Source organism: Trichosurus vulpecula, chromosome 2 (genome assembly GCF_011100635.1).
Source record: "Trichosurus vulpecula isolate mTriVul1 chromosome 2, mTriVul1.pri, whole genome shotgun sequence".
Classification (NCBI taxonomy): Eukaryota; Metazoa; Chordata; class Mammalia; order Diprotodontia; family Phalangeridae; genus Trichosurus; species Trichosurus vulpecula.
In genome coordinates this window covers 211,947,250-211,965,523 of record NC_050574.1, presented here as the reverse complement: position 1 = coordinate 211,965,523, position 18,274 = coordinate 211,947,250, and the positions used below count along the sequence as shown (strand labels likewise).

The following is an 18,274-nucleotide window of genomic DNA, read 5'->3' as shown; positions in this document are numbered from 1 at the left end:
ATACTGAGGTCTCATGAATCATACATATCATCTTTCCATGTAGGAATGTAAACAAAACAGTTCAACTTTAGTAAGTCCCTTGCAATTTCCGTTTCTTGATTACCTTTTCATGCTTCTCTCGATTCTTGTGTTTGAAAGTCAAATTTTGTATTCAGTTCTGGTCTTTTCACTGAGAAAGCTTGAAAGTCCTCTATTTTATTGAAAATCCATATTTTGCCTAGGAATATGATACTCAGTTTTGCTGGGTAGGTGATTCTAGGTTTTAATCCTAGCTCCACTGACCTCCAGAATATCGCATTCCATGCCCTTCGATCTCTTAATGTAGAAGCTGCCAGATCTCGGGTTATTCTGATTGGGTTTCCACAATACTCAAATTGTTTCTTTCTAGCTGCTTGCAGTATTTTCTCCTTGATCTGGGAGCTCTGGAATTTGGCGACAATATTCCTAGGAGATTTCTTTTTGGGATCTATTTGAGGAGGCAATCGATGGATTCTTTCAATTTCTATTTTGCCCTGTGGCTCTAGAATATCAGGGCAGTTCTCCTTGATAATTTCTTGAAAGATGGTATCTAGGCTCTTTTTTTGATCATGGCTTTCAGGTAGTCCAATAATTTTAAAATTCTCTCTCCTGGATCTATTTTCCAGGTCAGTGGTTTTTCCAATGAGATATTTCACATTGTCTTCCATTTTTTCATTCCTTTGGTTCTGTTTTATAATATCCTGATTTCTTATAAGGTCACTAGCTTCCACTTGCTCCAATTTAATTTTTAAAGTACTATTTTCTTCAGTGGTCTTTTGGACCTCCTTTTCCATTTGGCTAATTCTGCCTTTCAAGGCATTCTTCTCCTCATTGGCTTTTTGGGGCTCTTTTGCCATTTGAGTTAGTCTGTTTTTTAAGGTGTTGTTTTCTTCAGTGTATTTTTCAGTATTTTTTGGGTCTCCTTTAGCAAGTCATTGACTTGTTTTTCATGGTTTTCTCGCATCCTTCTCATTTCTCTTCCCAATTTTTCCTCTACTTCTCTAACTTGCTTTTCCAAATCCTTTTTGAGTTCTTCTATGGTCTGGGGCCAGTTCATGTTTTTCTTGGAGGCTTTTGCTGTAGGCTCTATGACTTTGTTGTCTTCTTTAGGCTGTATGTTTTGGTTTTCTTTGTAACCAAAGAAAGAATCCAAAGTCTGAGACTGAATCTGGGCGTGTTTTCGCTGCCTGGCCATATTCCCAACCAACTAACTTGACCCTTGAGTTTTTCAGTGGGGTATGACTGCTTGTAGACTAACGAGTTCTATGTTCCATGTTTGGTGGGGGAGGTGCCAGCTCTGTCAGACCCGCACTACTCCTTCCCCAAGAACCCCCAGCCTGGGCTGGGCTTAGATCTTCAGCGGCCTTTTGCACTCCTGCTCTGATCCGCCACTTAATTCCTCCCACCACGTGGGCCTGGGGCCAGAAGCAGCAGCAACTGTAGCTGCCCCACCTCAGCTGCCCCCGGGGCTGGAAGCCGAACCACGAACTCCTTCCACTCCCGCAGCTTTTCCCACTAACCTTCTCCGCAGTCTTTGGTGTTTGTGGGTCGAGGGGTCTGGTAACTGCCGCAGCTCACATATTCAGGGCGCTAGGGGCCCCATCCGCCCGACTCCAAGTTTGGTTGTTCCACACCGCTCAGGCTGGGCTCTGCTCCACTCCGTACCCAGCTCCCAGCTCCCAGCTCCGTGTGGAATCGATCTCACCCAGAGACCATCCAGGCTGTCCCGGGCTGGAGCCCTGCTTCCCTCTGCTGTTCTGTGGGTTCTGCCATTCTAGAATTGGTTCAGAGCCATTTTTTATAGGTTTTTGGAGGGACTCTGTACGGAGCTCACTCTAGTCCCTGCTTACCAGCCGCCATCTTGGCTCCGCCCCCCCCAGAGTGTCATCTTACCAATATTTCAAATAAAAAACAAGCAAACAAAGCAAAGCCTCAGAGTAATTCTCAACCTAGTGCTTCTTGCTTCATGTATTTATTGTGAAAGCATGCTGCTTTTTCCTTAGTAACACTTCCCAAATGCTTCTCTTTTCCTCTGGCTGTAACTCAATGTTTTCCCTGAGTTCCAGACCTGGTTGCTATTCTTCTATGGCACTGTAACTTTACACTGAATTTCCCACCAGTAACTTCCCCCATTAGCATATTGTCAATAGCCATCATTAAATTTCCATAATTTGGTCTTTCCACTTCTTTTTTAAGGCCCTACAGAACCTTGCCCAAGTTTTTACCATTCTGCTTGACTTCTGTTTCTCCTGAAACTTCCCAGATTGTCCCTTATATAAGTGGTGTCAAACTCAAGTAAAAATGGGGGCCACTAACCCATACATAGGGGCAGCTAAGTGGTACAGTGGATAGAGCACTGGGCTTGGCATCAGGAATACTAATCTTCATAAGTTCAAATCCAGCCTCAGACACATACTAGCTGTGTGATTCTGGGTAAGTCACTTAACCCTGTTTGCCTTAGTTACCTCATCTCTAAAACAAGCTGGAGAAGGAAATGACAAATCACTCCAGTATCTCTGCCAAGAAAATCGCAAATGTGGTCATGAAGTCAGACAGGACTGAAACAACTCAACAACAACAAACCCTGTGGGCCACAGATAGTCTTAGAAAACCACATATTAATATTATCTATGTTTTAATGTATTTTATTTTACTAAATGTTTTCCAATTACATTTTAGTATTGTTCAGGACACACTCAGGAATGTTGTAGGTCACATGTTCGACACCTCTGCCTTATACTATTCTCAAGAAAATTTACTCACTTATCCAGTCAAGGTCATGCCACCTGTCTACAAATCCCTTTCTCCCTCATCTTAGTAAGAGCTCCTCTTTCATTCATTTAAACAGCTATTTATCATAGAGTCATAGAATGTTAGGCCAGAAGCAATCTTTAGAGATCCAGTCCAGCTTTATTTTATAGATGAACAAAGTTAAGCATTCAGAGGTGAAATGATTTGTCTAAGATCAGAAGGAGAGTTGGTATCAGAGACCAGTTTTGTTGCCTCCTCAAACCCTTTTCTCTTTTTTTAAACTTTTCCCTAGTAATGACATATTTCAGGCTCCACCCTATCTTCACATATTTTTTAGGTTTTTTTTAATTGGATCTTTGATTTTACTTGTATAGGGATCTCCCAGTGAGGAAATCGCTTTATCAATACAAACTAGCACTTGCTCTGCAGCTAAGTTTTAGGGAATTACCTGAGGCCACTAAAAGGTAAAGCTACTGCCCAGAGTCCCACAGCCAATATGTATCTGGGGCACGATTTGAATGTGAGCCTTCCTGACTCCAAACCTAGCTCTTTCTTTCTCCCCTTTGTTATGCTGCCTTTTATATCTATACACGTAATAGATAAATCTTTCCTATACATCATTCCCAATAACTTATTTTTATTTACTACCACATGAAAGGTACTTTTAATTTTTCTGTATATATATATATATACATATACACACATCCCTATTTATTTAATGTGCAGCATTAGCCCAATCAACATCAAATTAGAAGAAAAGTTAAAGATAAGAAGATACCTTAGATAGTTATAGCGGCTTTAATCTGACCAATTCAAATAAGTCATTAATACAGAAGAATGGAAAAAATGGAAGAAGATAAAATTATTGACCTTAATTATTACCACTTCCTGGAATAATTTTGCTGATGTAAAACTTTCACCACAATTAGAAGGCAAAAAGAACCTAAAAAATGTCTTACTCAGCAAACTCTTGATCTCCTTGCCAACTGGAAAGAGTAGCTACAAAAGCTATATCAGTTTTGAATATATATCATTTGTAAAAATACTATGGACAGGGGTGGCAGAGGATTAAAAAGAGTATCATGTAGCAAAACAGTAAAATTCGGTGAGAACAAAAACAAGTTTACAAAAAGCTTGCCATGAAAATTAAGTGAATCACATCACCCTAAGTATATTCATAAATGGAACTGGCAGGAAGACAAAGATAAGATGTAAAATGAAATTCATCAATATTTCTATAACAATCTATTTTCTTCATCGGTGATAATAAGTACCACATTTAGACCCTAACACCCCAGTCTATGAAGTGCTAGATGAAGAAATAGAGATAGCACTTAGAAAGATGAAGTGGGAAAAGCAGAAGGACCAGATCAAATATTCAAGTAAATCCATGGAGGAGTTGATACAATCCTGAAAGCATTAATGATTTGTTCTTTGAGGTATCTCAGGGAAGGCAAGATACCCAAAGAATTGAGGAAAATTGCAGACAATAATTCTTTTAAAAAATCAGTTGAGAGAACATAGCAATCCGATGATACCTATTTTTAATCTTTATTCATTTTTATGAAAATGAGCTGTATGCATATATATAAGGTTCATGAATGAAAATATAGAAAGAAAATATGCTAACTTTTGGCAGCAACTCTTTCTAGTATATCACATCATAACAGTCATAAAATTGACTAAAAATTACCAATAATATGAAATCGTGCTGTGACTTTTGTATGTCAATTTCTTCCCCCCACACACACCTTCCTCCCTAAAATCTGTGTCTAAAAAGCAAAATACAGCCTTAGACGTTCTATTTCATTAACTTTTCTATGCATGCGCTAGGATGATACAACATTTATTCCTTCTATCAGGGTAGTGTTAAAATTCCCTCATTGGCTCTGCTGCCTTGACTAGGTGAGAAAACTATTGAGTGGATTAAACAATCAGAATTGAGTACAAAAAGGGACTTGTAAATGCTCTTGAATTAGTCAAAACCATCATGTGGGAGACTAGGTAATCCCCAGTGCAATTTGCATAAAAAGGAGAGGCTATCATGGAATTGAGAGGGTAAGAGATTCTCCCTTCTGGATTCTAGAGGTTGGAGCAAACGTGGAGCAAAAGGAGGACTGAACTGTGACAGAGAAAGAGAGATCACAGGATAGTAATTGACTCTACAGACATCGGAGAGAAAAAGACCCAGGCTGAGGGATATCCCAATTAAAGGTCAGTATTTTCCCTCCCGATGCCTGTTTATCCACAGACACTATGATATTATTTGTTGCTTCATTACCTAGATGTTTCTACTAAACTGAATTCTGCCTCAATCACAGCAGAGAGTGATTAACTAGAGATAGATATAAATGTAAGATTAGACAGAGAACCCAACCTCTGCCTAAATGCTAAGAATTTTCCTAACTGGGTGCTCAGAGCACTTATAAACATACTCAGAACTTTTCATACAAAATAAAGTCAAAGAGAAGGGAACCAAATGCACTTCAGGCATAATTATATTTCTCTCTAAGCTTAAAGCAGTCTAACTATTGTAATAAGATATCACACTTGATAAACTCAAACATAGAAATAACTTTCTTTAATGACTCTAAGATTATTAATTTCAATTTAGTTATAAATGAGAGAGATGACTGATAAAGGTGTTCAGCTCTGTCAAGGAAATGTCCTATGCATGATTCAAATGGAAGAGTTCCTCCCTAAAGAATAGGGGTCCTGTGGTCCATGAACTTACTTTAAAAAATATTTTGATAACCCTTTTTATTTTATGTTATTAAAAACAATATTCTGAAAAGGGGTCCATAGGCTTCAGCAGACTGCCAAAAGTGTCCATGATGCAAAATAGGTTAAGAACCTTTGCTGTATAAGGTTAGAGCCTTCAGATGCTTCTATTTGAAGCTTTTATTCTGTTGGTTACATCAACTTATAGAACATTATAGAACTTCCACCATGGAAGCCATTATTATTCAAAATCAATCAATTAACAAGCTTTATTAAGTATCTACTCTGTACCAGGCACTGTGAGAAGTGGTAGGGACACAGATACAAAGAATGAAATGATCCCTACTCTCAAGCAACTTAGCTTTTTAAAAGATTTTTTACTTTATGAAATAATGCAAGCATTTCCATAATGTAGTAGAATTAAAAAGAGATGATTGCACATGAAACTGCGAATCTATTACGTGTTACAACTTGTTATTCCTTTTAAATATATAATAAAATTATCACATTTTTTTCTTTTTTTCTCCCTTCTCCCATCCTATAGATGGCTAACATTAGACACAAATATGTGTGTTTATGTATATACATATATATGCATAAACACACACACATATGTGTGTGTATTTGTAAAATCATTCTATACATAATTTTATTTATCAGTTCTTTCTCTGGATGCAGGTAGCAGCTTCCTTCATAGGTCCTTTATAATAAGGCATTTATAATAGTCAAAATGACTTAATCTCTCAAAGTTGTTTTTAAAACAATATCGCTGTTACTGTATACAATATTCCCTTGGGTCTGCTCACTTTGCTCTTCATTCCCCAATTGATAAATGGGTCAAAGGATACAAATTTGGAATTTACCTTCTAATGAGGAAGAGAAGTATATATATATATATATATATATATATATATATATATATATATATATATATGTATATATGTATATGTATATATATGTATACACATATATACATATATATAATAAAAATATAATGAAAACAAGTACAAGATAGTTAAATATGATGTAGTTAGGGTGGGAAGTCGCTACGAAGGAAAACAAAAGTGTACGAGAAATGTCTGCATCCAGATATGACACGTAGTTGAATGAGCAGTCCTTTGAGTCAGTATCGAAGTGCATATATTTGGGAGAAGTACTCCAGATAAACCATGAGTTGGGCCTAGAATTGAATAATATAACATTTGGGAAATTATGCAGTACTTTTACGGTCCCCAGTGCAAAAATCCGATTTGAAAAAAAAAATTTTCTCATGGAGATACTCTGTGTTTGAGAATCTTAAAAAACTCTAACTTTCAAGGAATCAAAATTGATCCAAAGTACAATGAAGAGTTATTTTGGGCATAAGTAGGTTTTAACATCTTTACAGTGATCTTTGTACAAGAAGGAGAATAGAGATAACTCTGAGTAAATAAAGACGATCTGAAAAAGAGTTAGGTTAGTCATATGGTAAAACTGAAAGATAATAGATGTTCAGCCTCAGGAGAGGACTTTCACATAGCCTCTGATTTTTACATACTTCTTGAGAAAAGTCCTAAAAGAGAGTAAAAGGTTAATTCTTATTTTAAAAAGAAAACAAAACAAGACCTCCCATAATCCTCCTTCTATAACCTCTGATGCCTCTCCAAAGGTTATCTCACTGATGACTACAGGGGAAATGTTCTCTAATATAAAAAAAATATTTTTTACTTTTTAGAACTGAGGAATCATTTTAAGAGGTCTACTGATAATGATACCACAATCATTTAAATTTCTTCACTTAAAAGGCTGCTACTAGAGGGGTCCAATTTCTTTTTAAATGAAGTTATGTTTGCATGCTTAATGAAATGATTATTTATAAAAAAATCATACCATTGAATAGTTTTATTGAAAATGGCATAAAATGCAGAGAAGCAAAATATAAATTAGCTATAATTTGGACTTTTTTCTTTCTTCAAAGGACTCAAAAATTTCCTACCTTACCACCCATTCCAAAAGAACTAACAGCAGAAACCTTTTGAAAATTTGTTGTTGAGTCATGTCCAACTCTACATTGGAGTTTTCATGACAAAGATACTGGAGTAGTTTGCCATTTCTTTCTCTTGTATGTCCCATTTCACAGATGAGGAACTGAGGCAAATAGGGGTTGTCACTTGCCTAGGGCCTCACAGCTAGTAAATTTCTGAGGCAAGATTTGAACTCATATCTTCCTGACTTCAGGCCTGGTGCTCTATCTATTGTGCATTGTAGTTGCCTTTTTGAAGACTACTGACCTATAAATCAGAAGAGTCAAATAAGAAGAAGCTATGATAATTTATTCCTCCATCTTTCGGTGATTCAACTCTTTTTCCTGAACAACTAATTCTTTTGTGTCTCAGTGTCATTGGTTGGAGATGATAATTTTTATTATCTACTATAGGCATTTTATTTTTTTAAATAATGTTTATAAATGTCAATTCCTCCACAATTTATAACCATTGACTCCTAAAAGCAAAGAAATCATAGACTTAAAGAACTTTGGGCCCAGAAGGAACTAAAGATATCAGTTAACTCAATCCCTGCATTTTACAGAGGAGAAAATTAGAGTCCAAGAGGTTAAGTGAATGACCCAAGGTCATACAGTGAGTTACTGGTTCTTTTGCTCTATCTTCTACGAAATATGGTCAGCTGGATTAGCAGTTAATTATGGTGCTAATGGGGTCAAAGTCACTAGATGTTTTGTTTTGTTTTTTTGTTTTTTAATGGGTCCCAAGTATCTTAACCAATGAAGTAACTAGAACACATTGAGCAGAGTTGCTGACCTGGAGTTGATTGAACAGGAACCTGAGTCCCCCATTCCATTGTAATGATGCATTCTTCCATTCTACTTCTGTTGTTATTGTTCAGTTGTTTCAGTTGTGTCTGACGCATGACCCCATTTGGGATCTTCTTGGCAAAGAAAGTGAAATGGTTTGCCATTTCCTTCGCCAGCTCATTTTACAAATGAGGAAACTTAGGCAAAGTGTCAGGTGACTTGCCCAGTCAGTACCACACAGCCAGTAAGAAAAATTAGTCTTCCTGATTCCCAGCTGTATCATGTGGAATGCTTAGATCTTGGTCACACGTTGAAGATAACAAAGACATATACAACATCCCTGGCTTTCATCAGTCATCTTGACTTTAATCTTGCCACTCTACTTCAAGGACTCTGGAAGAGAGAATGAGATTGAATGCTTTGTGCAACTCTACCTTACTTAGTTCCAATTCATTCACAAGTCAAGACATCACCCTGTGATGTCATTAGTTTTCTTCAAAAACAAAGTACAAACAACTCTACTCTTTATCTTCTTAGCCTTGAGCTCTCATCCAATTTTTTTCTCCCTCCTTTTCTTTCTATTCCATACTCAAATTACACTTGAGATTTGATGAGTGTAATGTCTTTAGCTTGGATCAGTTATGGGGATTTTAAAGGTCCACAGATAGCCTGAAACAAAATTTCCTCTAAAGTTAAGTCAACAATTATTCATTACATGCCCACTATGTGTCAGGCACCATGCTGATTGCTAGGGATACAAAGAAAGGCAAAAAACAAAAAATAACCCCAATAATTCTTGCTCTCAAGAAGATCGCATTCTCCTGGGGGAGACAACATATAAACAACTATGTGTAAACTTATACGATATATAAATATAGGTATGATCATTTGAACATAATCAACAAAGAGAAGATAGTAGCATTAAGAAGAATTGGGAAAAGCCTCTTATGGAAGGTGGTATCTTAGCTTGGACTTGAAGAAGGCCAGGTGATAAGAATGAGAAGGGAAAGAATTTCAGAAATGGGGGTTGTTGTTCGTTTGTTTTCAGTCATGTCTGACTCTCCATGACCCCATTTGTGGTTTTCTTAACAAAGATATTGGAGTGGTTGGCCATTTCTTTCTCCAGCTCATTTTGCCTATGAGGAAACTGAGGTAAACAGAGTTCAGTGCCTTGCCCAGGGTCACGTAGGTAGTAAATGTCTGAAGCCTGATTTGAACTCAGGAAGATGAGTCTTCCTCACTGCCGCCCTGGAATTCTATCCATTGTACCATCTCACTGCCAAGAATAGGGGAAAAACCATCAGAATGCACAGAGTCGAGCAATGTAGTGTCCTTTCCAAGGAACAGGAATGAGACAAAGTTATTGTACCACAGAGTACATGGAAGTGTAATGAGACTGGAAAGGAAAGAAGAGGCCAGGTTATGAAGGGCTTTAAAAGCCAAACAGATGAGTTTATATTCGATGCTGAATGTAAAAGGGAACCACTGAAGTTTATTGAATGGGTTGGGAGGGAGTGACTTTAGGACAATCAATTTAATGTGTTGAAGTTCTGGCCCAGGGTGATGGAAGAGGAAGAGGAAGAGGAGAAAAGGGGGAATATATAAGACATATAACAATGATAGAATTGACAAGCCTTGTCAACAGTGAACATGGGGGCAGGGTGAGAGAAAGTGAGGAGAAGAGGATAACACCTAGTTAGTAAGTCAGGAGGATTTAGAGGATGGTGGTTCCCTCCACAGAAATAGCAAAGTTAAGAAGGGAGGAGAGGGAAAGGTAATGAATTCAATTGTGGATATATTGAGTTTAAGTTATCTATAGGACATCTAGTTTGAGATGTTTAGCAGGCAATTTGAAAATGAAGGTCAGGAAATAGATCTAACAATCATTAGCATAGAGATAATAACTGAGTCCATGACAGCTAATGAGATCACCAAGTAAAATAGGAAAGAAAACAACCTAGAGGGAACTGGACAGGGCCTTGAGAAACTGGTTAGCGTGTGTGACACCTGTATGTAGCAAAAGAGCTACCAGCAAAAGAGACAGACAGAGAAGGAACAGTATAACAGGTAGGCTGAGAACTAGGAAGCAACAGTATTGTAAAAACCTTGAGAGAAGAGAACATCAAGTAGAGGGTGAACAACAGGGTCAAAGACTATAGAGGGGTTAAGAAGGATGAGGACTGAGAAAATTGTACAATTGTGCGATTGAGAGATCATTGTTAACTTTGAAGAGAGCATTTTAGTTCACTCAGCCTCCAAGTCATACACATCTCAACAAAATGGGTCATAGACTCATACAAGTTCATAAAACCATAGGAATCACCATAATGGCTCTGACTCAATGTTCCATCCAACCTAGCATTCTTTTGCAAATAATAAAACATACCATGAAAGAATAAGTATATCCCACCCAGATGTCAACCTATATATTTCAACAGAAAACTTTCATGAGTTCCTTATAGAAAATAAGCTAAAAATATACAACCAATCCTAAATCCTTTACCATTTTTCAGTTTTGTCTGTGAAAGTGAGATGAGTTTTCTTCAAATAGGTAATCAGGCAAGTAAGAATTGCCTAAGACACATGATGGTATGTAGGGGTCAGTTGTATGCAAGCTTTTCCTAGTAGCCAATATTATTATGTCACTCATAAATTGGTCTAAATCCTTTACAAAGCCATTTATATTTCTTGCCACTACCATCTCCATCTCTTGGGATTATGCGTTTTGTGAGTTTCTTACATACTGCATGAAGTTGTACTTCTTTTTGGTTTGTTGTATATTTTGCTCACTCAAATTTCTAACAGTGCCACATCATGTTATTATTAGGCAATTTAGAGAATATAATCACCATTTAAAAATTCTCATTCTAGTCTTTTTTAATTTTTAAAAGAGGTCTGCAAACAGGAGCCATTGGGATCATTTCAATTATTTCAATTACCTTTCTCAGGATCTTTCCTAGTCTCATTATAACTTTTTCAGTGTGCTGTGACCAGAACTGCATATTGAATTCCAGGTACAAACTGCACTAGAGATAGGATAACATTTCCTGTTTTGTTTTCAGTGCACTCTTTCTGGATAGATGTCCATTTTTCTCTTGGTTCTTCAGGATGTGCAGTGTAATGGGCTGATCCACATGAAACAATCAATTCTAGATTATAAACAATTCTAGACTGTAAACATTAGCTTAGCTTTCTCTGTGTGTGTGTGTGTATTTACACACACACACACACACACATATATATAAACTTGGGTTGTAACATGGTTTTCATATAGGTCACATCCCTTGATACCAGTATTGTAAATAAAAATATGTTATTAAATTGTAGAATAAAGGGGTTTGATAATTTTCTTCTAAGCAATGAGGAGCCATAGAGAGTTTTTGAATGGTGAAGTAAAAATATTTGAAAGAGTACTTTAATAAGATTAATCTAACATCAGCATGCATCAGTATGCAGTATGGATTGGTGGAGGAGAAACCAGAAGGGAGTTTTGTTTGAAGGTTATTTCATAGTCTAATTGTGAGGAAATATGGAATATCACAGAATCCGAACAGTTCTTAGTTGCATTTTATATATGTATGTGTGTGTATTAGCTGTTTTTTTTAAAAAAAACTGTATATAGTAATAAACTCTTCAAATTTTTTTATTTGTTTAGCTTCTTTCTAACAAAGAATATCTTATTCAAAAATCAAAGATTTTGAATCAGAAGAAAATTTTGATTGCCATCTAGTTCAACTCTCTCATTTTACACGTGAGGAAACTGAGGACCAGAAAGATTAAGGGATTTGTCCAATGTCACATGTTAGTATGCAGAGGCAGAATTTAAAGCCAACCTCCAAAACCAATACCCTTTTTGCAGCACCAAACTGAAAGATTCCTAATGAAATCTGAATCAAAATGATGCCACTGACCTACCACCAGTAAAGCATAAGTCTTTGAATTATTTTTTTCAGTAGTTGTGATAGGTTTGGACTGAACCAACCAAATTTTGAATCTCCCCCAACCCCCTGCCCCCACACACACCCCACCCCTTGCAACTAAAGGCACACATTTGCAAGGCAGCTAGCCAGAGGTTTACAAAAATCAACAAATGCAGCCAGCATGTATTTTGAAAGAATTCAAGGATGAAACAAGGATTAAAACTGCTGTCTAAAATGTGTAGTCTCTTTTTATTAAAAGTCGCCATTGTGTTCAACTGGTGGATTGCAAATACGTTCTCTATTCATAAGAAAATCTTCAAAAGAAGACTAGGGTAGTATATAAATCTGTAAGTATTACTTCCTTATGGGGAAAGATGGTTTAGATAATAACAAAGGACATAATCACTAAACTAATAAACAAAAAAGAACTCTGACAAAAAGACAACACAGTTTCTCCAAGAGGAAACCATATCTAACCAATTTGTTAGAGTTCTCTGATGAAGTAAATAAGTACACAGCTAAAAGGGGAATAGTGAGTGCCATCTAGTTAGACTTTCAAAAGCTTTTAACAAGGTTCATCACGGTTGAGAGTGAGAGCGAATGGATGGTGTCTCTTGTCATGAATAAACAACTGGCTTAAAGATTAGAGGAAAAAAGCACAAATGTATAATAGTAATGATAGCACATTTTGTAGCATTTTAAGGTTTATGAAGCAATTTTGCCTCAATAACCCTATAAAGGTCATAGTGCCACTGTTATCCTCTTCTTACAGATGAGTTAATTAAATCTCAAATTGGTGAGCTTGTCCATGGAACCTATTGGAAGTATAAAGAAAGATTTTAGGAAATATTTTTATAAGTCTTTTGGTGCAGGCAACTCAGTGAAATCATGACGTTTGCAGATGACATATGTACATATTTCTTCAATGGAAATCAACAAAATAGTGTGACTACAAGAACAACTTGTGAACCTAAAAGAATGGGCAAAAAAAAGTGGCAGGTGAGTTTTGATATAGTCAAATACAAGATAATACCTTTATATATATATACATATATATATACATATATGTGTGTGTATGCATATATATATACATACACATGCATGTGTGTACGTGTACACATATGTGTAGGCACATGTATATATATCACCACTCTTTTACACAGAGATAGGATGACATTTTCTGTTTTGTTTTCAATACATTCTTTGGCACATATGTCTCCTATTGTCTTGGTGCTTTTAGACACAACAGTGTAATGAGCTGATCCACCTGGAATAATATGCAAATATATGTGAGTATGTGTGTGAATATTCTGTCATGTTGCAGTGAAGATAATTTGATTCCCTCAAATGTCCATATCCATAAGCTATACTATCGCAATGTTCAATTGCAAACCCATATTTTTCCTTGTCATTTAGGAATGATACAATTTATACCGGTAACAACTCACCATTTCATTATTCAAAATGACTTACTAAACATTTCAATTATATGTTCCACATAAATACATAAAGTTTTCCACTGCCCATCAAATTTGATTCAACTTAGATTTAGTTGTGATCTACCAAACTGACCAATGACCTCCTTTAATAGCAAATGACTTTTTCTTTATATTTTATTACTGTACATACCATTCTCCATTGCTTTCTCCCTAAAATATTCCTATTTGTATATATTAGTACACTTTTTATTTAGAGACAGATTATAAAGTTTTCTTTCTGCATACAGCTTCAGGGACCAGTTAATTCCATTAAATTACATCTGGTTACATACCAAACTGAACCACTTCGGGATCAGGGCTGTCTAGAGCTGTGATAGTTGGGAGGGGGTTGGCAGGGAGGGGGAGAGACAGAGAGATTGATTTTATGTGGCACTAGAAAACATTGCAAAATCATGTCAGAGAGTGTCTTTCAAAATCGTCTTAAAATATTCTAGATTAAGGGAGTTTCCCTTCTCATGAGTGGGAGTTGACAGACTGTCTGCCAGCATTAGAAAGATGCGGAGAAAAATTGGTGTCTATATTGTGTCCTCTAATAACACTTTTCTCTGTATGTCATCTTTCTTATGGAAGATCAAGGAGGTGCTGTGAGTGTGTGTGTGTGTGTGTGTGTGTGTGTGTGTGTGTGTGAGAGAGAGAGAGAGAGAGAGAGAGAGAGAGAGAGAGAGAGAGAGAGAGAGAGAGAGTGAGTCTGTGTAAGCTTTGCCTCCTTGTGAAGTAGAAATCATTGCATCTCACTTACTGCTGGGAAAACTGAAGGACACTAACCCTCCCAAGGTCATCCTGTGATCTTTGGATCTAGCAAATCAGTGGCAAGGCCTAGAATAAAAGGAACCCAGGGACACTGACTTCCAAGTCCTAGTCTTAAGCACTAAAACATTTCCTCTCCTCGTTAAGATTTTTTTTTTAATCACTGGAGGGGGAAAAAAGTATAAGAAAAAATCTGCTTCCATTAAAGGACGGCATAAAACTAATGAAAACGTTCAGGGTACCTACTCTACAATTCGTAATCTATGTCCAAAAAATGAGGGGAGGGAATCTCCTTTCTGACACAAAGAAACCCTTTTTTGCCCGGAGCTTCTAGGTTCATTCTCCTTCCCTCCGCCCCTCTCCCGCCCCCTTTTTTTTAGGTAAGGACGGATTAAAAATTAAAAAAAAAACAAAACAAAAACTAAAGCCCACACCTCAAGCCCATCCTGGGCTTGGACAGTGACTAAGTCCCGCCCCTTACCCTTCCCCCACACGTCTGCACTCACCAGTCCTGCTCCCCCACTCTCCTCCCCCCCCCCCCCCCCAGATGCTGCCTGGCACCGAGCGCAGCTGCCGCTGCCGCCGCCGCCGCCGCCGCAGCCCCAGCAGCAGCAGCCGCAGCACTTTACACTTTTATCGATCGCTTTTTCAGTCCTGCTCCAGTGCAGTCCGCCTGGTGTGGAAAGTGTCCAGTGCTCCTTTCTCTGGCCTCCAAGCAATCCGAGGAGACTAAGGAGGAAACTCCTTGGGAGAGTCCGGTCCCAGGTGCCCTCTGGGTTCTGCAGTCTCTTCTCTCTTTGCTTGGGTGGGGAAGGAGGACGAAGAGGAGGTTTGGTCTGGGATTAGAAGGAGGTGGAGCAGAGGCAGCGGTGGCGGCAGCAGCAGCAGCAGCAGCAGCAGCAGCAGCAGCCGCGCCGGGAACGGATAGAGATAGGAGAGACCTAGACTTGGAAACCCCAAAGTGTCCCCGTCCCTGCACCGCAGGATACATTTCCAGCTTCATGGGCAAAGTGTGGAAACAACAGATGTACCCCCAGTACACCACCTACTACTACCCCCAGTATCTCCAGGCGAAGGTAAATGGGAGAGGGATGGGGAGTTGGGGTGGGTGCCAAAGGCAGTGTGGGGATGGGGTCTTGGCTCAGAGGGGAGCGGGTAGCTTCCTGGGGATCTGGTGTCTTAGGGTGGGGTGGCGGGAGCGGGGGGTGGGGGAGCGGAGAGGAGGCGCGGAGCGCACTGCGCGCTCTACTGTTCTGCTGTTGTAGTTGACTGGATGTTGCTAACTATAGCCCAGGCTGGGATTGAGCGCATAGGGCTTCTCAGAGAAGAGAGTGCAAAGATCGGGTTTCTGAAAGCGATCGGGAGAGAGAGAGAGACCAGACAGGAAAGAGCCAGCAGCCCCTTCCTTCCTCTGAGGAGGGGAGGGGTTGTATGAACGGCTAGGAGCTCCCTCGGTTGTGAGCTAGGTGGGCCTGTGCTGCCCAGGACCTTACCCTGGTTTCGATTTCTCCCACCACCCCCACTCTTCTTGGCTTTCACCTATGGAGAACTAGCTTTTCGCCTCCTCCTGAGTCATGCGCCACCCCCCACCCCTGAACTACCCCCTTCTTCAGTCACTTCTAGCAGGTCGGTTTAGAATTGTGCCTTTCTCTCTTTTGCCTCCTCTCTTACCTTCGCACCCTCCCCGTCACCTCTGATCTTTGTATGGTTATGGCACATCACCTGGTTACTGATTTCTACTTTTATGTTCGAGTTTTGGGTAGAGAAGTGGCCAAAGTTCATTCAGCTCTCATTGATGCCCCCTCACATGCGCCCAATAACTTTTGCAAAGGAGGGGCAATAGACACATTTCTATCCAGGGAAATGATTTTACCATTTAGAATTTTGTGACGTTAACATTTTTACCAGCCTTCTTTGTTGAAGGTTAAACAATTTTTAATGTTTATTTGAAGTGGTCTTTAATAAGAAATAACTGCTGATGTTCTTTAGCTATTAAAATTTCATTTTCTAGGGACCATGGGTAATTTTGTTCTTTGGCATATCTTGTTTTTCATTTTTGTGAGAAGTTGAATTCTCTCTACTCATTTAAAATAATTGTATTTAGTTCAAAAATAACATTGGCCTCAGATCTTTAGCCCCATCATTGTGCAAAAGGGCAAATGCAAGGGGAGGGGGGTTGCACCAGGGGTGTTGAGCATCTCACTTCACAATTCATAATAGAACAAATATGAATCAGGTATGTGTACAGTGTGTGAACTTTAATTTGGAGGTTATACTTAGGCTCTGGCCAGTGAAAGAACATACTTTTGGCCCATAAAGAAGAGGACCTCCCTGGCCAGTTTGATAAGCTTCCTTTCATTGTAGGTGTGGTCCATGGTAACAAGGAACCATAGCACATAGCATATCTGACCATATCAAACTATAACTGTATAAACTGAAGAAATAGAGAATTACTTGCTCTCCTACCCTGCCACCACCACCACAAAAAAAGTCCATTCTAGCCCTGGTAGCCAGAAAGCATCAAGATGGCAGCAGTTGTAGTATCTATCATTAATTTTCCCTCAAATTTACACTAATATGTTTTCAGGGATTTGAGATGCTAATATGAATGATAGACCATTGTAAATGTGAGTTGTTTAAAGAAATATTGTGAAATAATCAATGCTCTGCCTTTTAGATATCATATATGTTTAATGCACCTGTTTAAATTATGCAGCGTAAGGTGCCTGAAGGATAGTCTTTTGTACTATTCCACACTTAATTGTATGAATAATAAATAAATACACTCAGGTGAAGAAAGGGGGGAAACACTTTTCTACAGGAACATTTACCTTAGTGATTTTTATGTACCATTAGTAAGTTGGAAACCAAGTACATAACATTTAATATAGCTAATGTGATGCCACTTGGCTTTTTTGCTCTGTAAATAATTGAAGAGGGAGGCAAACTATAAGAGCCTGCTCTGGTAATTAGGGTTGGATCCACAGAAAGCTTTAAGGGCCATTTTCTGAAAGTGTGCTTCCTGCATAAAGCATTTAATATTGATTTGTGTTACAGTAAATGACATTTTCAAAACATATCTTGCTGTTTCTGCTAAGAAGACTGAAATCCCATTACTCTGTATCTCTTTGTTTTAGCAGAGTGGCACACATGCCCATTTGACCTATTTATAATATGGTATTAAAATTTAGGAGTTTAAATCCAAATTTTCTATTATAATAACAACCTAATTGTACTTAAGGGAAGGAGCCCTCTCAAAAAAACATATACAAGGACAAGAGACAATTTAGGTAATTGAAGTCTTGGATGATATAAGCAAATTTGGCTTCAAACATTTGGTTAGAAGGTGTAAAAGAAATAGTATTGTAAGAAAAAAATATCATTTGGGCCTATAGTTAGCTTAAAAACAAAATGGTACTTGATCTAAAAGTTAACGTATTTAAGGGGTCTGTGGTCTATGCACAATAACAATCATATCTGTGTTTTTTCACTTTCCTGAAATGTAGGGTTGAAAACATCTCTCTGTTTAAAGTACAATGACATGTTTGCAAATCAGAGTTGTTTTGAAACTTCTGTTTGAAACTATATCAAAAACAGCAATAGGATGGTTGTTAATAAGTTATGTTTAATTTAAACTTGTGCTTAAGAGATGTATGTGATATTCCTGAAACTGAAAAGGGTTAAAAAGAATAGGAATCCTAAGTATCGACCTAGCACCTGATAATGTTTCATCAATACACACACATACATGTATTGTATATGTACACTATATATTATATATATAATGTGTGTAATATTTTTAGCTGAAGCTAGGGATGTTCATTTCT

At 38.0% G+C, this 18,274-nt stretch overlaps 1 protein-coding gene across 1 annotated transcript in view; it reads left to right on the top strand.

The window, feature by feature from the left end:
• The first annotated feature begins 15,015 nt into the window (after window positions 1–15,015).
• The window catches only part of RBMS1 (RNA binding motif single stranded interacting protein 1), a 259,213-nt gene continuing 255,954 nt past the window's right edge, over window positions 15,016–18,274 (top strand). Inside the window, exon 1 of the mRNA XM_036745567.1 lies at window positions 15,016–15,523. Coding sequence (XP_036601462.1) covers window positions 15,449–15,523 — 75 coding nt within the window. The 5' untranslated portion in view covers window positions 15,016–15,448. The remainder of the gene's footprint in view (window positions 15,524–18,274) is intronic.